This window comes from Herpailurus yagouaroundi, unplaced genomic scaffold (genome assembly GCF_014898765.1).
Source record: "Herpailurus yagouaroundi ecotype Mexico unplaced genomic scaffold, PumYag 77, whole genome shotgun sequence".
NCBI lineage: Eukaryota > Metazoa > Chordata > Mammalia > Carnivora > Felidae > Herpailurus > Herpailurus yagouaroundi.
The window spans coordinates 20,089,608-20,115,193 of NW_024412388.1; the positions used below are offsets into that span (position 1 = coordinate 20,089,608).

A 25,586-nucleotide genomic window follows, 5' to 3' on the forward strand; every position below is an offset into this window, starting at 1 on the left:
GAGGCAGGGCGCCCGGCCCAGTCCGCGCTCCGACTCTGCCTCCCGGCGCCCGGGCTGCTGCCGCGCGCCCTCCAGCCCGCCCGTCCCGGGTCCCCCTCCCCCCGCTCCCTCCCTCCCTCCCTCCCCGCCCCCTCCCCCTCGCCTCCCTCCCTCCCTCCCTCCTCCTTTCTCCGGCAGCAGAAAGCGGAGAGTCACAGCGGGGCCAGGCCCTGGGGAGCGGAGCCTCCACCGCCCCCCTCATTCCCAGGCAAGGGCTTGGGGGGAATGAGCCGGGAGAGCCGGGTCCCGAGCCTACAGAGCCGGGAGCAGCTGAGCCGCCGGCGCCTCGGCCGCCGCCGCCTCCTCCTCCTCCGCCGCCGCCAGCCCGGAGCCTGAGCCGGCGGGGCGGGGGGGAGAGGAGCGAGCGAGCGAGCGCCGCGCAGCAGCGGAGCCCCGCGAGGCCCGCCCGGGCGGGTGGGGAGGGCAGCCCGGGGGACTCGGCCCCGGGGCGGGGTGGGAGGGGGGGAGAAGACGAAGACAGGGCCGGGTCTCTCCGCGGACGAGACAGCGGGGATCATGGCCGCGCAGGTCGCCCCCGCCGCCGCCAGCAGCCTGGGCAACCCGCCGCCGCCGCCCTCGGAGCTGAAGAAAGCGGAGCAGCAGCAGCGGGAGGAGGCGGGGGGCGAGGCGGCGGCGGCGGCAGCGGCCGAGCGCGGGGAAATGAAGGCAGCCGCCGGGCAGGAAAGCGAGGGCCCAGCCGTGGGGCCGCCGCAGCCGCTGGGAAAGGAGCTGCAGGACGGGGCCGAGAGCAATGGGGGTGGCGGCGGCGGCGGAGCCGGCGCCGGCGGCGGGCCCGGCGCGGAGCCGGACCTGAAGAACTCGAACGGGAACGCGGGCCCTAGGCCCGCCCTGAACAATAACCTCACGGAGCCGCCCGGCGGCGGCGGCGGCGGCAGCAGCGATGGGGTGGGGGCGCCTCCTCACTCAGCCGCGGCCGCCCTGCCGCCCCCAGCCTACGGCTTCGGGCAACCCTACGGCCGGAGCCCGTCTGCCGTCGCCGCCGCGGCGGCCGCCGTCTTCCACCAACAACATGGCGGACAACAAAGCCCTGGCCTGGCAGCGCTGCAGAGCGGCGGCGGCGGCGGGGGCCTGGAGCCCTACGCGGGGCCCCAGCAGAACTCGCACGACCACGGCTTCCCCAACCACCAGTACAACTCCTACTACCCCAACCGCAGCGCCTACCCCCCGCCCCCCCAGGCCTACGCGCTGAGCTCCCCGAGAGGTGGCACTCCGGGCTCCGGCGCGGCGGCGGCCGCAGGCTCCAAGCCTCCTCCCTCCTCCAGCGCCTCCGCCTCCTCGTCGTCTTCGTCCTTCGCTCAGCAGCGCTTCGGGGCCATGGGGGGAGGCGGCCCCTCAGCGGCCGGCGGGGGAACCCCCCAGCCCACCGCCACCCCCACCCTCAACCAACTGCTCACGTCGCCCAGCTCGGCCCGGGGCTACCAGGGCTACCCCGGGGGCGACTACGGCGGCGGGCCCCAGGACGGGGGCGCCGGCAAGGGCCCGGCGGACATGGCCTCGCAGTGCTGGGGGGCTGCGGCGGCAGCAGCGGCGGCGGCAGCAGCCGCCTCGGGAGGGGCCCAACAAAGGAGCCACCACGCGCCCATGAGCCCCGGGAGCAGCGGCGGCGGGGGGCAGCCGCTCGCCCGGACCCCGCAGGTACACAGCTGAGTGGGGAGGGGGCTGGGGCGAGCGGGGTCCTGGGAGTGGGTGGCGGCTGCGGGGAGCAGGCCACAGCCTTGGGATACCCCCAGTCCGGGGCCCCCACTGCTGGGGAGCTGCCATTGTCTGGCTCTTCTCTTAAAATGGCTGCCTGTCTGCCTTCCTCTCCTTCCCTCCTTCAGCCTTTGTGTGGGGCTTTCCCTGAGGTGTTTGCTCCCCTTCTCCCTCCCTCCTGGTCCCCTCGAACTCCGGGGGTCTTAAAGGGGGTGTGGGGCAGAATGTGCGGGGAAGGGCCTGGCCGGGGTTGAGGGGGGTGCTGGGGGCTCAGGTTAGGGGTGTGCGGTGTTAGGAGCTCGGGAGTGGAGTGAACAATTCTTTGCTCACCTGCCGCTCCTCTCTGCCCGCCCTCCTGTCTTTCTCTAGGCCGTTCCCCATCTGTGCGTTCAAGGAGGGGCCCCTCGGGTTCGGGGGTACCTCGAGGGAGGGCAGGGGCCTGCTTGGGGGCAGCTAGAGGCCGGCTGCGGTTCACCCAGGGCAGCCTGGGCCATCTCCTGTCTTAGTCTCCGTCGGCCCAGTGGCCTGGGCTTCTCCCTGGAAGTGCTGGTAAACAGCTGAGTGATTGGAGTAGTAAGTGCAGATTGCTTTGGTTTGGGATTTGAATTATGGAGGTAAAATCCTTCTGTCAAAGCCAGGAGACAGTTGGTCTTAGGTTGACATCCTATCTGTGATCTGATTGGCTCCCCATCTCCTGCTCTTGGCCATTTATAATTGCCTCTGATGTAATGGTACAACAATCCTGATGAGCTCATAAACTTTTACACTCTGCTTTTCTGCCAGTGATAACCCAAACCATCGCTGCCACTATCTGCCTTTTATTCCAGAGCTGAAATTGGCTGTGACCTTGAGGAGGGAGGTTTAAGCAGCAATACTGTATCAGCAGGAGCAGAGCCCCAGACAGGCTGCCCTTGTTACATTGTGCCGAAACAAAAGAGGAGGCAGTGGCATTTTGCTTGTACCTTGGATTTATTTTGCTTGTTATGTTTTATGCAGCCTGAAATAGATTCTGTGTTGTCAGAACAGTAGCTGAGTTTTTCTCTACAATGGGTTTGCTGTTTGTTTTGGTTTTGTGACTTTCCTGATGGTATAAATGACTTCTTTGATGGCTCTGAAGATGCATTTGTCTTGAGTAATTTTGACCCTGTTCGCTTTGCAGAATTGAAATTATTTTACTGGGGTTTTTATCGAGTGACAAATGTGGGATCTTTATAGGAGGGGGTAGGAGGAAAACTTTTATTTATTTATTTTGAGAACTGGAAGCTTTCTGAGAGAGAATTTCATATTAGGTTCAAGTGTTCTGTTTTAAGGACGACTGGCCTCATTCTTTGTTTACATGTTGAGTCTGGTTAACACTTTCTTTTTGTTAATTGAACTTTGGGAGAGCAGCTCAATTTAAAGAGAAGCCGATGTCTTTCATGATCTTGTGAGGGACTTTCTCCTAAAGGCCTGGTTTGGTGAAATTTATCATTTGTTCCTGAGATATCAAAAAGGCTAGTTTTGTATTTTGTCATCTGTTATTTTAGAGCTTTGAAATAGAGGTCGACTGTTTTTTTCTTTGCATTTTAAGGTATGTTCCATTCCCCCCCCATCTTCCAAGATAATAAAGATACCACCTGTAATGATACTTGATATTTGCTTAGAAATGACAACTTTAAGGTACATTTTTATGCATTCTGTTTTATTTTAATTTTGCTCTTCGTACCTCTTCATGTTCTGCCTTCAGTGCTTTTGTCAGGAGTCCTGTATCTTTTCAAAGAGGGGGAAAGCTCCTTTCATGCCCCCCGCCCCCCGCCCCAGCAGTATTCAGTTGTACCTTCCTGCTATGAGATTTTGTTCACTGATTAGTTGTGTTCCTTCCTCATTCTAGAACTGCTTTTCTCTTCTATTAAGGTAGGAATTTTGAAAACAGTTGTGTTAAATGGCAGGTTTAGAGTGCTGTGCCTTGACTCCACATTGTCCATAATGTTCTGTGTTTGGGCAAGAAACTGGGAGAATTTTAAATTGAATCTCTAGTGTCTAGAGGATGAGCTTAGTCTTAGCAAAGAGAACATTCTCTTGTCTCTGGACAAGAGACATGCTACATCTCTTTTCCCTTGAGGGGAGGGGGGCTGAGTCATTTACCTTTTGTAAACTATTAGAGGAGTAAATTTGGGCTAAGTCAAGGTTCATTTAAAAGCAAAAATTAAAGTTGAAAAATAATATTCAGGCAAACACTTTGTTTTTGGGGGGTATAAAACCAACTCTTGCCATATAGTGATTTTCAGTCATTAAACGAATATTTGAGCACTTCCTTTGTGCTGAGTACTATGCTGTGTGCTGAGTAAATGGTAGGAAAATAGATACAGTCCCTGTTTGGAAGTTTGTGCTGCCCTTGGGTGAATTTTCGGTTTCACTTTTAACATCACCATTCCTAGCACTTCATACAACATAGATTCCTGTTCAATTTCATTCCAGTTGCCCTGATGCCCAGAGAATGGGCTAGTGAGCATTCACTTGTGGAAGAGACAGTGCAACTTCCAGTTTTGTGGTAGTCTCTATGAGGGATGTAGGTGGGTAGATTTTGATAGGAATTTCTCTTTGCTACTTAAAGGATAAACCTCTTATCAGACCATGATGCCTTATTCTTAAGCATTCTTAAATAATGGGGTCTTGCTCTGTCCCTTTCTTTCCTTAACTGAAACTTGGATTAAGACCGTTTTGCAGAGAATTGATTGACATAGCTAAGGTTGTAACGTTCTCATTTGACTCTGCCTTTATGAAATAAAGATTAGCTGAGTGTTTGTATTGTGGCTCTGTCTTTTTCACAGGAGCCGGAAGATCCCAGCAGGCAAACTTTCCCTTTAGGGCTTTCCATAAGTAATACTGTATCTCAAGGTGTTGAATCCTGCTACTGATGAGATACTTTTTAGTCACCTATGCACTTGAACCTCATGTAAAGCGTTTTATTGGGGATGCTTTTAGCTCTAGTACCTTGAGAGTAGTACCAGCTCATCAAAGTAAAAAATGAAATAGAATATGTAGTCTGGGATCAAGATGGATTTGATTGTAGAAGTTTGGCTGTTAGTTCTTGCTATGGAAATATCAGATGATATTTCCAACTCCTGGGAAACAAATACAGGCATCTTGGGCTTATTATGGGAATGCCTACTGGCAGAAATTCTGGGCTGGCTAAAATACAGGACTCTTGGAACTCTCTCAAGTAGGAGGGACCAGGAAAACCACACTGAGACGGCACTTCATTGTGAGGGCTTCATGTTTCTCTACTGTCCGTGAGGGAACTAGGGGTGATGGGGGTTGGGATGGTTGCAAGAGAAGAGAAAGCATCAGGACCAAGGTTGGCTTCTTTGTATTGGGCCCTGCAAGGACTTTTTAAGGTTCCTTCCTTTGTGTGTGACACAGAGCAACCAGTAACCATGACAAGTGGCACCTACTGTAATAAGATGTCTTGGATTGCATTAAACATTCATCTGTTGGATTGGCTCCTGTAGGGTGTGATGTCTGCAGCAGGCTTTAGCAATGAGGTTAGTGGACTTTTTTTTTAATGTGGAAATAGGCTAACAAAGTAATGGTCAGGACCCTTTCCATTCTGCCCCCCCCCCGCCGCCCCTCTGCTGTTGTATTGATTGGCTTCAAATCCCAAAATTCTAGAAGCAACTGAAATGAACCAAGCAAATATATGGTTAAAATACGGTATTCAAAATAAATTGGCACCAAATAGTTCTTTCGTGCAAGTGAGCTGGGATACCTTGGTCTCTAACATGGAGTCCTAATTCCCATGGCTTTTATCTCTGGGTTTCTCCTTGTTTAGATTGGTCATTATCATTATTGATGCACACTGAGTTGTGTGTGACACAGTGGTGAGGAGTAAAGAGTGGAGGATTCAGGAGGAAGAGGCTTTGGTTCCACATGCAGATCTAGATTAAGCTGTGTGATTTGGGGCAAGCCACTGACCTTGGGTTTATTTTCTCTTCATCAGTAAAGTGAAGTTGGTGGACTGTATGGCCTTCTTCCTCTGTGATGCTACGCATTGGGCTGTGCTTCCACACCTAACTTGTTATGAAGGCAATTTCTGCCTGTACATTGACCAGTAGGGGTCTTGAGACCATCTTTCTTCCCTTGGGCTCGAGGAACTCAAGGCTGTTTTCTCTTGAGGGTTTACAGGAACAAGCTCTGAACAGTTGGGTACCACAATGGTCTGTGGCCCTTTACAGAAAAAGTCTTACCAGACTATTTTGTTTTGAAACTGTTTATGTTTGTCATTAGTCATTCCACCTGGCTGGTGGTTTTAAAACACTAAACATTAATTGAAAAATTGGGCAGACTTGATTAAAGCAAGTGTTGAAAAATAGTTGCCTCAAAATCTCTAAGAGGGGATTTTGGGAGTAGATTTGGGGTGGGGTAGGGAGTGGATAGTCATAACATTAACACTCTGCTTCTCTTGGGGGGATAGGAAGGTGGGGAGAGGTAGCATTAAGTTCTCCAGACTCTTCAGGTGTTTGGGCAGGTCTAGGTCTGGTTTGGGCAGTTGGTTGTAATCTGAGTGCCTGAACTTGCCCTGTAAGTTTTGCTGAGAGAGGAGCAAAAGTTCCTGAGACTGGAACGGAAAAGCTAAGCATTGCAGGGTCAATTTCATAGGCCTATTGCCTTTTCTCATACCCTTAGTTTTTTAAACTATGTGGTGTGTTTTGCAAGTGGTCCTGGAAATGCTATTCTTTCCCTTCTCCAGCACACCTGAATTTCCATTCTTTCTCCTCCTGGCTGGATAGTTTAGAAGTATAATTTAGGCATCTTAGAGGTATGCTAGAAGGAAGAAGCTTCCCTTTATAAAAGAGGAAAAAAGGGAGAGGAAAAGGTGTTTGATAATTCTCTGCTTGACACAGCAGCTCCTTCCTCTTCTGAAGGAACCAAATGTTTCAGAGCTTTGTGTAAATACTTGCTGAGCTGTCAATATGTACCCAGGAGGTTTCTGTAGTAAGATGTAAACGGCTCTATAGAATGTTTGACAGGCAAATTAATAAACAGTTTTCAAGCAAAGATAATGCTAGTCTGTTCTCATGTGGTGGAATAAAATAACTTTGGAGGAAAGGAAATGTGGATAGGGAAGAGGGTAGTACTGGGGGTGTGGAGGTGTGGATGGAGGCTAGGAGAGATGATCTAAAAGAGACTGGAAGTGAAAAGACACTACGCTGGAAGAGAAGCCTCCATGGTCCTGGGTCTAGGCGTAGTTCAGGGCACATGGAGCCCCGTTCAAAATGGATTGCAGTTTCAGAGAGAAAATAAACAGAAGTCTGGAAAGAAGATCCTAAGTTTCAATAGTGAGGTAAGTGTGCTCCAAAAGCTTGGTTTATGAGACTTTGAGTTTTAAAGCCTTGTTCTTTTGGAAAGGTTTTGTAGTTTGGTGAGATGTTTCTAGGGTTGGGTTTGCATTTTTGGAATACCAGAAAGGAGAAAAAAAGATACTGCAACTTCAGCGTCGTCCTCAGCCTCTGGCTGTGGCTCTTGGAATTATAAGCCCGCTTTAAGGGTTGGGTTTATTTGTATAGTTTTTACTGGACTTCTTCTGTGCATCATATATATATATATATATATATATATATATATTTATATATTTACATATATATATTTACATATATATTTACACACACACACACACACACACACACACATATATGTTAATGCTCCCAAGTTCCTGGGTTAGTACAAAGTCCAAATGTTTGGGGGCTCACTAAATCCTGCCTGAAGGGTTATATGGATAGATTCAATCTTTGTTTTTGAAATTGCCATTTTAGGATTAAAAACATTTCTGAGTTCCTTCAGTGAAACATTCTTTTTGTGGAGGAAGAAATATTTTAGAAGTATTTTAGCTGTGTGCCTGTGGTACTCTGGTTTGGTAGCCTTGTGAGATAACCAGATTTATCTTCTAAAAATCTCTTTTTAAACAAAATCCACTGACTCTGACACTGCTTTTCTTTACAAGAAGTGTTTTTAATGTTTATTTATTTTTGAGAGAAAGAGAGTGTGAGTTGGGGAGGGGCAAAGAAGGAGGGAGACACAGAATCTGAAGCAGGCTCCAGGCTCTGAGCTGTTAGCACGGAGCCCGATGCGGGGCTTGAACCCACAAACCGTGAGATCATGACCTGAGCTGAAGCGGGACGCTTAATTGACTGAGTCACCCAGGTGCCCCAAGAAGTGTTTTTATAGACCAGAGTCCTGCAAGTGTCTTTTTGATTTAGCATAGCAGTAAGGAATATGAATGTCATTATGGCCCTGACCATAATTTTTACGTTCTGCTAACTTACCAAAGGCTATCAGCTTGTTTTAAAACAAAATGCAAAAACTTGCGTTGACACAGACAGTGGTTGCCCAGGCCTTTGTCAGTGTGGTGGTAAGGATATTAGAACATGAGGCTCATTGCTGAGAGTATAATTTTTAGCTCAGGGGGATTTGGAGATTCAAATGGAAATAGGAAATTGCTCTATGTGAACACACCAGTTAGATATTAGGAAGGGACTTAAAAGAGACAGTATCTGCTTCAGAGGAATTTCGTTTTCTTGGTGAAGCATGCTTATGTGCATACATCTGGAAAACTTGCAAAGCAGGGTTTGATAAATGGGTATAGACCAACCTAAGTGTATGGGCTGAAGGAATTCCAGAATAAGGAGCAATCAGAGTTGGGCAAGGTTAACCTGGGACAGCTTTTCAGAGGCAATGATTTGTGAAGCCTAATGTTCAAGAGGGGGAAAGTTAAAATATTAATTTGCCTTTTCATACCGCTACTCTGAGTTCCATGGGCTTTATAGAATCCAAACTACACAACCCTCCCCAGACCTGTACTTGTCTCATTCTAGTGACTTTGAGAATTTGGACTGTAACTGTAAAATTCCGTGAGAGTGGTTCCAGGGTCTTAGTGGTTCTTGTGGTTATGTGGGGCCTTTAGTACAACCTGCCAAGTTCTTGGCCAGTTCAGGGGCTCTTTTGTAGTAATTTCGGGTTTGGAAGGTTGTGTCACCTTCAGAGTTGTGTGCCCTGGACAACTCTGCAGTGACGGTGGTTTAACTTTGGTTGGAGAGCCTGTTTTTCTTCTTCTTCTTTTTGGTAGAGTTAATTGAGTTTTTTTAAGCAAAACAAGAGTCGTGAAGTACCTGTCCAGACACTTAGGCTGCTGCTATTTCTGAAGAGTTGGGAGCTGTGCTGAAGCTGAGTTGCTTGGATGAGACCTTCTATTGAGGGTTGATAGGTGGATAAGCCTGCATGTACACAGTTTGCCCATCTGTTCACAGAAATGGCCTTTAATATTGTTTTTGATTAGGTTGGCTGTGGCCAAGAAGCTCATAAATGGTGCAAACACATGCTTATTCCTTATGGGAGCCTCTGCAATGTAGTGATTTTGGTTTCTCTTTACCTGCTGATCCATGTGTGATTGGAACACACATGATTTCTGGCACTTTTCAAGGACTGTAAGTGGATGCTTTAACAGCTGAAAATGCATAGAGAGTCCAGTGCCAGGCTGCTACAGGGCTTTCACCTGGAAGAGAAGGATAGGTTACACTGTTCCAGAATACAAGTACGGAGTGGAGTCTTAAATACAGATTCTAGTTTAGAAAATACTCTGGCATTTGGCAAAGCAAATTTCCAGTAACTCAGAATTAGGGCGCAGTGGTTCATCTGCCATGGATAGCTGGTGAGTAGGGGCTTGAGATGAACTCCTTAGTCTAAGTTTTAGAGGAATCCAAGTTAGGGTGAATGTGGAATTAACTATCTTGAGTATTCTTCCCTGAAATTGTGCCCCCCCCCCCCCGCCATTCAAATGGATGGAATTAGTTTTTGTTGAATGTAAAAGGACATCTGAGTGAACTTTCATTTGTTTTTGTTAGTCATTTATGCATACTAGAAGATAGTCTTGGGACAAGTTGAGTCTTTATTTACCAGTGGCTTCTGCATTTTCTAAGGGTGTACTGCAATGAGCAGTCTAATGCCAAGAATGCATTCCAACATGCTGCAGAGTAGGAAATTTGATCCCTAAAATGTTGACTTAGTGTTGGTTATGGTACATATTAGAAATCACCCAGTAATCCAGGACAGATTTTTGTCGCCCTCCAGGAAGTTAATGTTGATATGAAATACTAAGGAGCTTGGGGCACTGGGGCTATGGGCTCTGCAGGCCCAGAGTGCTGCTTAAATTGCCACCCATATGAAGAGGAAATGTGCCATGTGCTTTTTTTCCTCTTCTACATTTGGGCTTCCTTATGGCTTCGTTGCTTCTGGGTTCCCAAGTCTGCAATGTTAGATATTAGACTTCCTCCTCCCTTGGCACGGGCACATTTATGATTTTCTGTGGCTCATCACCAGCAGCCAAGATTTTTGTATGCTTTTTCCCTCTTAAACTTGTTAGCTTTCAGCTTGCTTGTTTATAGACATCTCTGTTAAAAGGAACTCCCTGCTCAAGATCTAGCACCAGCATGACTGCAGCAGGGGAGTTTAGGGGTTGGTGTGATACCAGTCATTTAAAAACCCATTTGCCGTGTACTTTGTGTTTTTTATTTTGCCTCCTGTTTCCCTTGAGGTCACAACTTGCTTGCTGGGCATGAGTGCATCTGGGTCCAGCTGTTTACTCTCAACTGACTTATGCCGGTGTACTTTAAGAAAGTGTGAGTTCAGCCACGTGGTAGATGATTGAAGTGCATGGCCGCTTCCTTTTAGAGGAAACAAGTATGTCTTCGGCCTCTTCTTGCACAGTGATTTCCCCCCCTCTCTCTGGGTGGACCTTATTATGGCTTTCTCTTGTCCTTAGCGAACAAGTCACCTAATGCTGGGAATTAATTGCTGTTTCTTGCTGTGCCTTGCCTGGTGCATACAGATGGCTTTCTCTCTTTTTTCCTCTGTTACGAAGGTGGTGGAGTTCTTGGGTTGGTCCAACAGTGGTAGACTTCTAACTATTTATCTGTTTAGGAATCTGATTGCCAAAGATAATTCTATTATAAAGGACTGCGGGAACAATTCTATAGGTAGTTTATCCGTAACTGTGTCCTGGGCCACGGATAGGCTGAAAGCCTCACTGAGATCCAAATTTTCAAATGATGGCATGTGGAGGGTGAGTATTAATGATAGCAACCATGCATTTGAGCACTTACAATGTGCAAGCTCTATGCTGGGTCTCTCCATGAATTTACTGATTTCATTTTCAAAACCATGTGAGGTGGGTTTCTATTGTTACTCCTCCTACTTTACACATGAGGAAACAGTAAAAATGAGAAATTTGCCCTAGGGCAATATGCTAGTAAAAGGTAGAGTTCTGATATGAATCAAGGTTTGTCTGATTCTCTAGAGTTGTAACGTAAAATACTAAATTTGCTTCTCTAAAATAAATGTTTTAAGCACTAAGGCTTTTTGGGACATTATTTTTGCAATGGCCCAGACCTCTTAAATGGGGTGAAAGACTGAAAAGTTACAATTTTACATTATGCCTAGATTTCTGTCCATTTAGAATTTTTTTTAAGTTTCTGATGAGTGGCCATGTGATCCCAGTGTAAGAGTTGGCAGCATTTGGTCCTCAGGCCACTTTCTTTTCGGGAGGGGTCTTTGAAAGTGTTGGCGGGCTGGGGGTGGGTGGGTGATGGATTGAGGCTCAAAAATAGACTCCTTCACTTTGATCTAAGTGAGAGTAACTTGCATTACAAAAATATTTGCAGAGTGATTTTACTTTCTATGACTTGGAGCACTTGCAGGAGAGGCAAAGATTATTGTCTTAATTTCCACTTGGGGAAAGTGAACACAAAGATTAAGTGCCTCACACAGAGTTTCCTAGTAGAGTCAGCTCTAAAACCAAGGTTTAAAGTTCCCTTAGGCTGTGTGACTTTAGGCAAGTCACTTCTCTGAATCTGTATCCTCAACTGTGTAATGAGGAAAAGTATCTACCTTGCAGGCTTCAATAAATATTAATGAGATATGTGAAAATACTATTATCAAATAAAATTTGAACATGACTCCTGGTTGGTAGAGGCCCCTGCTTGAGAGGGGGATAGTATTGGTGGTTAAAGACTGTTGTTGATCTTCACTGAATTAAAAGCTAGTTGGTTAAGTGTCTGACTCTTGATTTCGGCTCAGGTCCATGATCTCACAGTTCGGGAGATTAAGCCCCATGTAGGGCTCTGTTCTGACAGCATGGAGCCTGCTTGCGATTCTCTCTCCCCCTCTTTCTCTGCCCTTTTCTCCCTCTCCCTCTCGAAATAAATAAACTGAAAAAAAAAAAAAGCTATCCCATAGTTTTTAGCTGCATCTAAGTTATATTAATACTTAAAAGAAAAAACCAACAAATTTTATTAAGTACCTGTTGTCAGTTTGAGAGACAGATTTGTGCAGTGGTTCTCCAGGGGATGGGGAGTGGGGGGTCCCTAACCATTAGCCTCAGCATTACCTGGGCCCTGTTTAGAAATGCAAATACTCGTCTAGACCTACTGAATCCAAAACTTTGTTTTAACAAACCCTCCAGGCCATTGTGATGCAGGCCCAAGTTGGAACTACCGGATTTAGGCATCTATGCTCAACTGGGCTAGAGTCCATCCGAATGACCCGAGGGGCTTCTTCCAGATTACACCATAGGCTAATATTTCAGATGTATGTGTTTCTCCCAAGATGTGAAAGAGTTACTGGATACAGAAAAGGTTAAAAGTGCTTGGGGTTGGGGGAGAAGTAAGGAAATACTTTTGAGATGGATCTTCTATTATGCAATAATGATAAACTCTAGTGACAGAAAATGTCTGTTTTCTTTATAGGGCTTGGGGACTCCCTGCCTTCCATTTCTCTTTCTTCTTAGCTCTTTGGTGACATGTAGCATGAGGATAATCTGAATCTGTGGTACTGGTTGTTTGATGAAGGTGGAAAAGATAATTTTAGGATGGTGACCTGTGGTCTCCAGGTATGACCAGCCAAGTAAATTGCTTAAGAAAGTGATTCTTGTAGATGCCAGTTTGGAAAGCTTTAATTGAACACCATGATGTCCCTTCTGCTTATGATGGCTTGTGATCTGAGAACAGGACCTTCAGTGATCTGCTGGTCTCTCAGGTCATCCTCAAAGACCTCCCTCCCTCTCTCACCTGAGCCCCAGTGGCTAGCCAGTTGTACTGTGATTTTTCCTTTCCTTGTGTCTCTTGTCTTAAAGTCCTAGCAAATAAACCCATTAAGTCAACTCCTGACAAATCACCCATCGTTGAAGTAGATGATGTCTCTCTAAGGGGTGGACATTTGAGCCAAGACCTGTCCCTAGTTGTATGTAATAAATAATGATTGTACTTGACCCAGAAATGGAAGGTAGAGAAATGGTCAGATAATAAACAGTAACCATGCAAAAGACCTAGTGGAGAACCCGTGTTCTGGTACACCTGTGCTTTCTGAAAACCTGATGTGGTTTCTCTATCGTCCCCAATACAAGCAAGTTTCCTTGTACCAGGCCTCTTTTCCTTCCTGCCTGAGGACTGAAGCTGAGATCACTGTGACCCGGCTGCAATGAAGGCTGAGGCTTTGAGGAGGCAGTATGCTGACAGTTTGATCTGGGATTTAACATTTGTATGCACAGACAAAAATTCCAGTAGGGAGTTTTATGTTCTTTGTGTGTGTGTGTTTGTGTGTTTTAAACTCACTTTGTCGTCCCTCTGCCTTATAGCTTTCTTTATTTTCTCTGTTCTTTTTTTTCCTCTTTTTCATTCTGTCCTCTGGTGTCTAACTCCGTTAGCAGAACACAGAGCGCATGGAGGCCTCCGTAACTTTACCACACCAGATCTGCTTAAATGTTTTAAAAGTACTGGAGATGCAGCTTATACCACTTTCAGATCAACATCATTTTAGTAAAAATTCCTGATATCTGTGTACCTCTGTTGGAGTTGCCTGGCTAACTAGCGGCAGCCAGTGCCTTTATCTAATAAACCAACAAACAGAAGTTTTCCTAAATGATCTCTACCTCTTCTGCTCTCTTTTCCCACTTTATTGCCTTGGTCTGGAGACTGTTTCTTAGCCCTCCTTGATCTGTTTTTGGGGTTGTGTTGGGACATGACAGATTTGTAACATTTTTGTTTTTCTTTCTGGTCTGTGATTTGAATTCTCTGCTTTCCCAGCGCAGCTTTGAATCGGCTTCTTTAAAACCCCTGCATAAAACCTCAAGTGACCAATATGTGGTCTCATTATGGTATTTTGGTTTAAAATAAAATGAGATTGAGATAGCTGGGTTCATCCACCCAGACACATTCACCAAAAGGAAATTCTGTGTGCCTTGAATAAAAGTGTATGAGCCAAACACACTTGGGGGTAAGGGGGTGAGGAAGAGATAAATTTTAGCTAGATTTGCATAACTTAGCATGCCAAGTACACATCTCAATTTGATTATACTGGCCAGAGATAACAAATAAAGAGGAGAGACAAATAAGCTTCAGAAAAGACAGCTGGTAACATTGGTCTGGTCCAATGTATTTCTAGTATAAATGATGAAGCCAGGGTCTCCTATACACATTTGTGTGAACAGTGGTGTAGAGAAGGTTGGTACCAATGTACTTTTGGAGCTTTGAAAAGAACTGGACAATTTACAGGACTCTTGGCTTTTCATTCAGGGAATTGTTGACCTTAAAAAAGCCTGAGGATTTGGAGGCACTATAATCTTAGTAAGGTTGGCTATGCCCTGGGCCATTCTTTAACTTACTTGATCGTGCCTGTTGTAGTTCAGAGTGAACTTAGGGGGACCAGGTGAGAGACTGGCATTTTTGGAAAGTGGTCCAAGGCAGCACTAGGAATTAAATAAACACAGTGGCATTGCTGCTGCTTCTCAGTGTCTTTACTGAAATACAGGACTTGATTGGATTGATGACAAACGGAATCTCCGACTGCATGTAAATCAAGTTCCTACAGCTCAATGATGTGTCACAGACACCTTTTATAGTACAGAAGGAGAAATTTTGGCAGGATGTAGAACTGTGCACTTAGAAAAAATTAGGATCTTTTTATATAACCCATGCAAGACCAGTCCAAGTTTGGAGTTATAGATAAAATAAAAGGAGTGGGGAAAAGGAGAGCTTTTTAAAGAGAAAGCAAATGAGGCCTTAAAGTTTTCTGACTAGGAGCAGTTTTTGCCTTTGCCTTTTTTTGTTTGTTTTTGAGCAGTTATCTGCAAAGCAGTTTAATATGGAAGAAGGAGGAGTATTTTAGAAACTAGGTCAGAAGTAGGTGTGATTTAGAAGTGTTATCTTTATTGAACTTTATTGAAAAGTTGCTGGGGTGGCTCAGTCGGCTGGGCTGACTCTTGATTTCGGCTCAAGACGTGATGTCACGGTTAGTGGAATCAAGCCCTGCATCAGGCTCTGTGCTGACAGCGTGGAGACTGCTTGGGGTTCTCTCTCTCCCTCTCTGCCCCTCTCCCGCTTGTGCGCACTCCCCCCCCCCCCAAATAAATAAATAAACTTAAAGATAAGTTGCTGTGTATCCTCCTGGGTGAATCTCTGTAAGGTTACATGACCCTTGCCTCTCCGTGTATTCCTTAAGTGTACCATATGACTTAATGATAAATGACAAATGAGCAGGGCAGAAAATGTCTAAAAAACTGCACCACTTAGTTGGGCTTGTGGTCCATCCATAAGGTCCTTTCCCTCCTAGAAACACCAAAGGGTGGTTTGTGGGAGGAAGTACCTTTTCCTGGTGTCAATCCATCCCACCTTATGTGGGTAGCAAGATCTGCCCATTGTTTTTAATTATTGGGCATTTATTGGGATGCAGTATCCCAGCCGATCTTTCTTGCACACCATCAAGATTTCCTAGACTTTGATCATATTCCCCGTTTCTCAGTTTTGGGGATAATAACATTTTTTTTGGCTCACTTAATTACCCAGTCCTGTTACTGACTTTGAAGCATACGATAGTTGGGACTTGCCAGTGTAATAAATCTTAATGGCAGACCTTTTTTTTGGAAAACCTGTGAGTGCCTACCTTCCTTTTGTCAATTGCTTATAGTAACTCAACAAATACTTCCCGAGCTTCTACAATGTATCAGTCACTGTGTTGTGAACATGGGATTCATAATTTCTGCCTCCATGGAGTACTTTCTAGTGGGGAAAGATGTAAGTAAATAATCACAAATAACCATAATTAAATTGTAATAAGTGCACTGGAGGAGAAGTACCACATTCATTCAGTAAATTATCTTCCAACCATTTTTAAAAGTAAATTTCTATTTATGATTACCGTGGCTACTGGGTGACTTTGTAATGTTGGGCTCTTGGGATGGGTACTGGCCAGTTCTGATTCCCTTTCCCTTCACTGCTCCAGGGTCAAGTGTTACAGGAAATTCTCCATCTAAGATTGGACTTGTAATGGGCTAGAGTCCATTGTTTCTCATCGAGGCTCTTCTTTGTGTGGAGATGCATTGCAGGACATTTGGCATCCTGCTCCCCAGGTAATAAATGCCAGTAGCACCACAGAGTTGATATGATAACCAAAAAAAGGCACTTTGATACATTTATTTCCAAACACTTCTCAGGGATTTAGTACTGTCCTGGTTGAAAACTATTGGGCTTTATTTACTGTCAGGATTCTTGGGAGGAGCTACTGAACAAATTCCTTTGGGAGAACAGACTGAAAGTAGATGGAGCTTGAAAACTGGACTCCTCAATCCTTTTGATGTCTGACTTGTGTGTTCTTGATTCTTAAGCATTTACTTTGAAACTTTGCCTTCAACCCATTCTGCTCTTCCTCTTATTGAGGGTAGAGAGAGGGAAGTAATGTCTGTTGTATGTATAGTTTATGAACTGGTACTTTAACGAGCATTTCACGTACCTAATCGCTTCAGCTGTCTCATATCTTTGTTAGGTTTTAATCCCTGTTTTACAGATGGTTCTGGTGCCAAGGGAGGTGACTTGTCAAAGCCTATACTTTTTTCTCTGTTTTAAAAAGCATAACCTTAATTTATTTGATTGTTAGTTAACCTCTAATTGACCACTTTGGGTTTCTGGTCTGGAATGCATGGGGACCAGACCTTATGTGTTCTGGTTGCTAAGCTTCGTTTCTAGAAATTTGGGACTTGTGTAGGATGATAATAGCTAACATTTTGGGTGCTAGAGGATATAGCAGTCAATTAAACACACATCCACCTCTAGTTCTTCTAGACACATACCCACCCACTAGCTTATATATTCTAGTCTAGGATATAAACATTAAGCAAGATAAATAGTAAACCATAGAGTGTTCTAGAGATACATGCTCAGGAGAAAGATTTGTCATGGACCAGGTATAAGAGGTGTGCAGGATTGAAATTTTAGATGGGTTCACCAGGGAAGACCAGATTAAAGTGTTATTTGATGTGAAAGAGAGCTAGACTAATACCTGAAGAAAGAGTACCTGGTGGAGAGATAGTGAGGCCAGAGCATATCCTGCTGGTTTGAGGAACAGTGTTTTGTTTTAATGTATCAACTCATTCATTCATTGCTGAGGGTGCTACTACTATTGTCTCTATTCTGTTGTTGCAGAAACTGAGAGACAGAGAAGTTGAAGGCATTGCAGGGGCAGAGCTCTTAACCATTATGTGGGACTGGCCACCCAGGGCCAAAGCATTTCCTCTGCACGAACAAGGTTAGGAATTGCAAGGCCTCTAGAATTTCACTTTCTCTTCGACAGTTTTCCTACTTTTAAAGTAGGAAAGTTTGTTTTACACACAAATCTTTACCTTCCTGGAGCTTATATTCTAGTCTAGAATACAGATGGTGAACAAGATAAGTATATAGTACGTTAGTGATACGTGTTCAGGTGAACAAGATAATCCAGGGACCGGGTATAGGAATTTAGGAAAGCTTGGCTTTGACTGAGAATGCTGCTTATTTGGGAATCTGGGAATCTGAGGTGCATTCCTGATTGTTTCTCTGTTGGCCAGGCACTGCCCTCTTCAGACCCTTTCTTGGCTAAGGAAATTGGACATGTGCATCTGCGTTCTAGAGTCACTTGGTGCTAGAGATGGGAGGAGTTTGGGAAAGAGGGCATGTAGCCCAAATGCTCCTAGACTGGACGTGAGACTCTCCTGAGGCGATTCTTGGCCCTGTCCCAGAGCTGCTGATTCAGAATCTGGAGGGCAGGATTCCATTGTGTTGCTGAGGAAGTTAAGGTACAACCCGGTTAGTGCCTTGCCCCTCCCCACCCCCAGCTCACCCCAGGGAGTCAGTCAGAGAACTGGGATGGGGACCCAGGTGTCCTCTCAGCTTAGTACTCCTCACCATGTTGTGCTGCTGCCTTACTCTTGAGATTAAAATATTGTATAGAAGGGGATGTTTAATTTTGTCAGATGGCATTTCAGTTCCTGTTTAATCATCTTCTTGAGGCCTTACTGTTTTTAGAGCCCTGAGATTGAAGCAGCACCTAAAGAGGAATTCTTTCTCAAGAAGTTGTATGGTTTCTAGTGTTTTGGGGCACCTGGGTGGCACAGTCAGTTAAGTGTCCAACTCCTGATTTTGGCTCAGGTCATGATCCCAGCGGTCGTGGGATGGAGCCCCATGCATCGGGCTCCACAATGGGTGTGAAGCCTGTTTGGGATTCTCTCTCTCTTTCTCTCTCTCTCAAATTAAAAAAAAAAAAAAGGGAAGTTGTATGGTTTTCTCAGAGGCTTTTGTAAGTCGTTGGAAATGGGAGAGATTCGTTAGCTAAGTCTGGTCTTTCAAAAAAGTGATCTTTGTCATTTACAGAAGAGCATTTTCTGTGTGAAAGTGTTCTGGATGAGAAAGCCTTGATCATTTGTTAATAAGTTCATTAGTTTGGTGCTGTAGCTGCATTATTTGAAGGACTCTTTCTGGAACCCAGGAAGAAATAAAGAAAATACCAGCCACCTGGTTGTGGTTTTTCTGGCATGTCTCTTTTGGGTGGACAGCTGTGAGGTGGTTATTACAGTTGGCTCTCATAATCTGTTTGAGTTTTGCTAGATGATTCAATGACTCTTACCCCTTTGGTCTCTCTTTTTTTTTTTCCTACCCTTAGTTAGCGTTCTCTGTTCATCTGATCTGGAAGGATGGAGCACAGTAGCCTGAATTTCTCTGAGCCAGGGAGAGAGGCACCTTGTTCTCTATCACTTTAGAGACAGGTATGGGTTGGAAGGTCAAGTCTGATGTCTGGTTGCAGCCCCTCTTAGGGGTTTGGTCAGGCTGCTGCTTCAAGTGATGTCTTTGAAATGAGTTCTTGCTTAGTCTGCAAAGAGGAACATGCCCTAATCTTGTAGAATTGTTTCTGTAAACAGGGGCGCTTTGGTGGTTCAGTTGGTTGAGTGGCCAACTTCGGCTCAGGTCATGATCTCGCTGTTTGTGGGTTCCAGCCCTGCATCAGGCTCTGTGCTGACAGCTCAGGGCCTGGAGCCTGCTTCAGATTTTGTGTCCCCATCTCTCTGTGCCCCTCCCTTGCTCATGCTCTGTCTCTCTCTCTCAAAAATAAATAAACATTTTAAAAAATAGAATTGTTTCTGTAAACAGAATAGGGTTGATTTTCATTGAGTTTGGATGTAAAAAAAAATTGTTTTTAATGTTTATTTTTGAGACCGAGAGAGACAGAGCATGAACGAGGGAGAGGCAGAGAGAGAGGGAGACACAGAACCCGAAGGAGGGTCCAGGCTCTGAGCTGTCAGCACAGACCCCGACGCGGGGCTCGAACTCATGAACTGTGAGATCATGACCTGAGCCAAAGTCAAATGCTCAACCGACTGAGCCACCCAGGCACCCCTGGGTTTTTAATTTATATTCAACTTGGACACTTGTGGAATTTGAAAAGATTTGGTTTTTAAACCTGTCTCTTCGGAGTGGTAGATGTTGGTAATTTGTCTCTCCCCATAGGCAGATGACCAGTTTGTTTAGAATGTGAATGAACTAGAACTAGAATGAATTGTTTCCCATCTCTTGTAAAGTAGAAAATTTGGGGTATGATTCTGAGATTAAGAAGGATAATAAGAATCTTGGGCTGAGTGGGTTTGATTTCCGGGGTCAGGTGTTGGTATGTCTGATGAGATATTTTTCTTATCCTATCATCAACTTCAATTTAGCTTCAGAAAATCTTAATGACTCTGGTGAGGCCAATAGGAAGTTAAGGAATGTTTTATTGTCCTAGGTCACATAAACAGTAAGGAAACCTGTTTAAACGCAAACCCAAATGAAGGAAGTCTCTTTATTTTAGGAGGCAGAGTCTGGGGATAGAACTAAACAGATTTCTGGGCAGTTTCTCTTCAGTTGGAGTAAGGGTTTTTGAACAATTTTCAAAGCCACGAAATACTGGAAGAGTAAGTAAGAAAAGGATGAGGCGGCTTTGGATACAGATGTGTGTGGCTGGGGAGGGGGACACCATGAGAATGACTTATTCTGGTTAACTAATGTGTACCAGGGTAAAAAGGGTGGTTCGTTTTAGGGGAGTCTATTCTGTCCACCGTAGGATCCCAGTGGAGCCACGTGGAGCTCGCGGGAAGCTGAAAGCGTTGGTTGGGAGAGTCCTTACCTTTTATATTTGTCCCCGCCTGGAATGCTCCTCAACAGGGGAGGGTCCCTGGATCAACAGCTGCCGCCTGTCCCTGTAATCACAGGAAGCTGAGGCCGGGTGCCTTTGTATGGGAGCTCCGCGGCCAGACAATAGTTTGTGCTGGCGGGGCCATGTGGCGAGTCACGTGACCCGGGGCTGTTTTCTGCCGGGGTCCTTACCCATCTGTTCTCTCTCGGCTCTTTCTGGGTTATCAGGCGCCAGTCCAAGTCCTCCCAGGCAGCCAGCTTCATGGCCAGAGATTACGAGCACTAACCTTCCTGGCAGGGGCGGTGTGGCTTCGCGTTTATGCAGATTAGCCATGTGTTTCTCACTTCAAGGCGTTCCACAGGAAAAGCCTTTTCCTGTGTTTGGCTCTCAGTGGGCGGTTCCCAGCTTACTGTACTGGGACTCGCGAGCAGCAGGCGTGCACGAGAGGGATCACAGTACACTGGCCCCCTCCCATTCCACCTCCAGTGCTACGTCACCACAACACAACCGCTCGCGCTCTCATACTGTTGGTGTCATTCATTCGGTGCCAAGATTGCTTTAAAAAATTCCCTTGGCCCCAGTTCAAACAGGAGTACAGCTGGGATGTGTTAGATTTTAGGCAGTCTGCCCTCAATTTGAGATGAGTTATAAATAGCAGTGCCGACTTCCTTAACTACCGCTCTCTGAGGTAAAATGCAGGTTAATTACTGTGGGAATCAATTAGGGGGTTCTTTCGGTTAAAGAGCCAGGGATGCTTTTTTTTTTATTGTTATTATTAAAAGTCATACAACAAATCTGGCCAGGAATGAATTGAAAACACAAGGAGTAAGGAATAATATTTAAATGTCCAAATTCCAGGGTATGGCACTAAGTTTATACTGGCCCCGTCTAGTTGGCATTTAGGATGACAGAACAAATGGGAGGCAAGACTTCTGCTTTCTGATGGACACCGTCTCCGCAGCCCCGGCCCATCCATCTCCCCTCTTGTTCTTGCCAGTCTTGGGATACCAAATCTGGCTCCTTACGGTTGCTGCCTGGTCACGTCCTTTCTGTGTCTTTGGATTGAGACCAAAGCCTGGAGCTTTGCTCAGTCGGACTTTCATTTCAAGAACATTGAGTTTGTCTTTCTTGGTGCCACTGCAACATGGTGTGATACATTTTGGTGAATAGAATCTTTCTGCCTGGAAGTTTGACAGGAGGCAGGGGAGGGCGGGGGGCTTCTCTGCTCTCTTCTCTATCGGTCATGGTCAGAAGTTGGAGAATTTGAAGTCCAGTTTGTTGTATCCCAGCAACCCTGAGGATTGTTATGGCTTTCCTTGGGGTCAATAAGAAGTTGTAAGGGATCCCGTTAGCTCACTGGTCTGGAGGGGCATGTAATTCTTTCTGCTTAGGATAGGGGGACTCTATGCAAATGGACAGTCTACAACCTGCTAGAGGAAGGTCTAGCCTACTAGGCCTCCTTGGCTTTGATGCCCCTAAACTGTGTCTTTTGATGCATTTTATTTGACAGGCAGTTTGTCAGTAATCTGGAAAGCGATAAGTGGTGGATGGAGGTGGATTTTTTTTCTTATGCCTCTTTCCCCCCTTTTTAAATTTTTATGTTTTTATGAATGCAGGAGAGTATATACAGCAAGAGGCCCGACTTCCCTGATCAAGGGGGCAGCGTTTTCCTCTCAATTATGTGTCTTTGTGGCAGAGCCTTTGCTTTTGAAGTGTAATCACAGTAAAATCTACTCCTGTGGTTTCCCATTGAAAGGATTTCCTCTCCATCATTCCCAGAGTGGAATCTCTGGCTCTTTGCAGCCAGAATTTGGTGTTTCCCATCCCCTGCCTCTTTCTTGGTGTCTGCAGACTGCTGATACTGGCTTTTCTGTCTTGCATGTAGTAGGGATTTTTCTGGCCTGAGATTGCTCTTTTCCAGTAAAACTGATTAGTGATGATTTAAAGCCCCTTTTCTGTTATGAGAGATTGGAAGATGGCATTTCATCTATAACTGCAAATCACAAATCTTTCACAATGGTTTTAAATGTCACAAGTATGAGTTAGGTCCCGACTTACCTCCCCTTTTGATATGAGCAAATGTTTAACTTGGACAGGAGATCGGAGTAATCAGATTGTTTGAACTGAATATATTTTAGTTTGCTAAACTGAATATTCTGTTGATTAGAACTCTTTGGTGAAGAGAGGAGGTCAGAAGTCTGATGTCCAGGAAAGGGAAATGTCTTAGTTTTATTTTTAGAATAAGAATTTCTTTGATTTGCATTTATTTTTGGACTGCAAAGATTTCCTAAAGTTGATGGAGAGATCCTTGAAATGCTTATTAACTAGCCTTTGCTAAGTAGGTGTCCTCCGTTGGGGGTGCAGGACCCTAGATATGAGGGAGGAAAAGGTAACTAACTGGCCTTTAGCCTTTTGTTTTTAAGGAGTGGGTTTGGGGATGCCTTTGCAATTTTGAAGACCTCTCTGGTGTAGGATGGTGCGTAAGATTCTTCTCAGAAGTATGCTTGTTTCCCCTTAGCTGTTTGTTCTACCCTGCCCTCTTTTTTTCTTCCAGTTCAATCCACATTTTTTTTCTTCCCTCAAAGTCATAACCTGGTTCAGGGTATGCCCCTGACCCTACGGTTCGAGGGTTTGATCTGGACTTTGTCCCCAGAGTAGCCCCTGCCTACTTCTTACAGTAGGGCAGCCTGGCACAGTGAAATTATACTGCCCTAGCTCTGCACTTGGGGTCTGTGGTGGTGGGGCAGGGTGGGGGACGACTCTGAAGGTAAAACACCCGATCTCTGGCTTCCTACAACGTAGTCTTGAGAGATGCAGTCAGTTAATTAGACAACTAAGTGCCATATCTTAGGATTCTGACGGAATTTGCCATAGGATGTTTAGAAACGTGACAGATCAGACTGTGCGGAAGAATGGGAAGTGGCTTCATGTTGAAGGGTTGGGTTTCTGCTAGTGGAATCCATTGTGGACAGGAGGGCAGGGCAGGGTACCATTGCGTGGAGCCGGGCTTGTATCTGTGTGGGGAATTTTGGGGTGAGGATGAAAAAATGTGTAGAACTGGAGTACGTTGTGCAGGGCTTTGGAGCCAGGCAGAAGCACTATTTGTCATTATTGATAATGGCTACTATTTATTGGGCATTTAAATACCAGGCACTGTGTGTAGTGTGTTGTGTGCGTTTTAGATGAAAAAGTCACTGTTTAGATGGGCTTGTGTTCAAGGTCAGACAGTGGTAGAGTTAGGATTTGAACCCAAGTCTGTAGATGTACTACATTCTTTGCTCTTTCTATGTGATAGTGTCCAGGATGTAGACAGGGAGTTTGTAGCTATTGTTGGACAGGGAAAGATGAAAATGATTTGTGGGCATTGCTCTAGAACTGTGGAGTCCAATATGATAGTCACTAGCCACATGTGGTTATATGAATTTAATTAAAAGTAAATAAAAATAATCGAGTTCTTCAGTCACACTAGCTATATTTCAAGTACTTAATAGTCACCTGTCACAGAAAATTTGATCGGACAGTGTGTCTAGATCTCAGTAGTACACATCTGAATCATCCAAGGATCTTAAGGGGTGGAGGGGGTGGGTGGGCCCAAGCCCTTGCAGACTCTATAGTGCCTGCGTCTCTCCCTAGAGATTCCATTTGTGAAATTCACAGAAAATTCTGATCGGTAGCCCTGGTTGATAGCTGCTGCTCTAGAAGCTCCATAGTAACCATGGTAATGACTGCCCCTCTTGTGTTGTGGGGAGACCTGGACTGACAGAGATACCCAGAGTGGGCTGGTCTCCCTGTTCAGTAAATGTAGTCTCTTCACCTGGGAAGAGGGTGTCACCTGGGAGACACATGGAGAGCAGCTGCAGTTTGGGATGAGATGAGGATCTGGTCGTTATATGTGGCATAACTTAGCTGCGTAAGCCCCTGAGCTCTGTATGGGGAGGACTGGTGGTGTTTTGGCTTCACTGCCAGGTGTATCCGGGGAAGGCCACATGCCATTTATTACTCACTAGTCCAATTGTTGTTAAATCTGAATTTCCTAAAAAGCCCCAAAAGAATCTGTGTAGCTCCAAAATTAATGACTGAGAGCTTTCTTAGAGCTTCTGACACAGAGGCAGGACTTAAACAAAAATGGTTTATGTAGGATGATTGAAACAACACTTTAATAATGTTGACATGTAGTAGTAATTTGGGATACAGTTTTACTGTGATTCACTGTAGTTTAGAAACTTGAAGGGTGCTCCCATCATCATTGCTAACCTTTTTAGCTGAGATTTCGCTGTAGCCTAAGAGAATTTTGCCTCAGCTTTTTTCCTCTTGGTATTTAGAAGAATAGTTTCTGTAGCTTTTTGTCTTATCCATTTTCCTCATGATAGCTCGACTTTCCCTCTATTATAACATAATTATGTAGTACTCTGCCCCCCAAGAAAGATATGTACAGAGAACCAGTTATCTGAATGTGCCTCCCTCCCCTTAGAGGGGTTTTGTTGTTGTTTTAAGGTCTTACACACCTTAAATTACAGAATAATTTACTAACTACAGAATAATGGAACAGGAAGGGGGACCCTAGATATAATCTAAAGTTCTTAAGTGTGGCTCCTGGACCAGCAGCATCAACATCACTGGGGAACTGTTACAGATAATGTATGCAAGGCCCAACCCTGAACCTGCAGAGTCAGATACCACAGGTGTGTGGGTCTCATCAGTCTGTGTTCTAACAAGCCCTCTAACTGATTTTGATGCAGGCTAAAGTTTGAGAACTACTGAACTCCTTAATTTGAGAGCTAATGATCTTCAGGTCCAGGGTATTAATATCTACTGCCCATTCCCAAATTAAAATTTAGTTTCCAAGTTTTGTGTCTGGTCCAAGCCTACTTCTCAACTTGGGTGTATCTATTTAAGGTGTTTAGAGACACTCCCTCTACCCCACCCCCCATCGATATGGGTAGGCATCTCTGGCTGGGAAATATGCTGGGCTCTATCCTATGTAGCTCCAGTAGGGTAGAGTTATGTCAGAAAGTGAATGAGCTGATTGAACTTGTCACTCAAAGAGCTGAAGGAAAGCTATACATATAGCCAAATACTTGTGAATTGTACTTTGAGTTTCCATTATTGGTATACCTCTATGCCTTGTCCTTTAAAGAGACAAAAGTTATAATCCTTCTTACACATTCAAACTCTTGAATATTAAAGGAGATGAACTTTTCAGTTGAGATGCCCAAGGCTCTCAACAACTGTAACTTAGCCACGTTACCCATTTGGAAGAAAGCATAAATTTAAGTGCTTGTGGCATAGTATGAACGGTCTACAGATATGCAGAAAAGGGATTCTACTATTTAAAGAAT

At 45.2% G+C, this 25,586-nt stretch overlaps 1 protein-coding gene and 1 long non-coding RNA gene across 4 annotated transcripts in view; one reads left to right on the top strand and one right to left on the bottom strand.

The window, feature by feature from the left end:
- The first annotated feature begins 498 nt into the window (after window positions 1-498).
- Window positions 499-25,586, top strand: part of ARID1A (AT-rich interaction domain 1A) — a 69,321-nt gene continuing 44,233 nt past the window's right edge. The window contains exon 1 of one of the 3 annotated variants that reach the window (XM_040466017.1): window positions 499-1,695. In XM_040466017.1, coding sequence (XP_040321951.1) covers window positions 556-1,695 — 1,140 coding nt within the window. In that variant the 5' untranslated portion in view covers window positions 499-555. Of the gene's footprint in view, window positions 1,696-6,943; window positions 7,076-25,586 lie in introns of those variants that run through there. The other 2 variants (XM_040466011.1, XM_040466027.1) reach the window with 2 other exon arrangements.
- On the bottom strand, window positions 19,829-20,312 carry LOC121023857 (uncharacterized). The gene is made up of 2 exons (XR_005787523.1): window positions 20,239-20,312; window positions 19,829-20,018 (listed from the first exon to the last, which is right to left on the bottom strand). It is a non-coding gene; the product is annotated as an uncharacterized LOC121023857 (long non-coding RNA).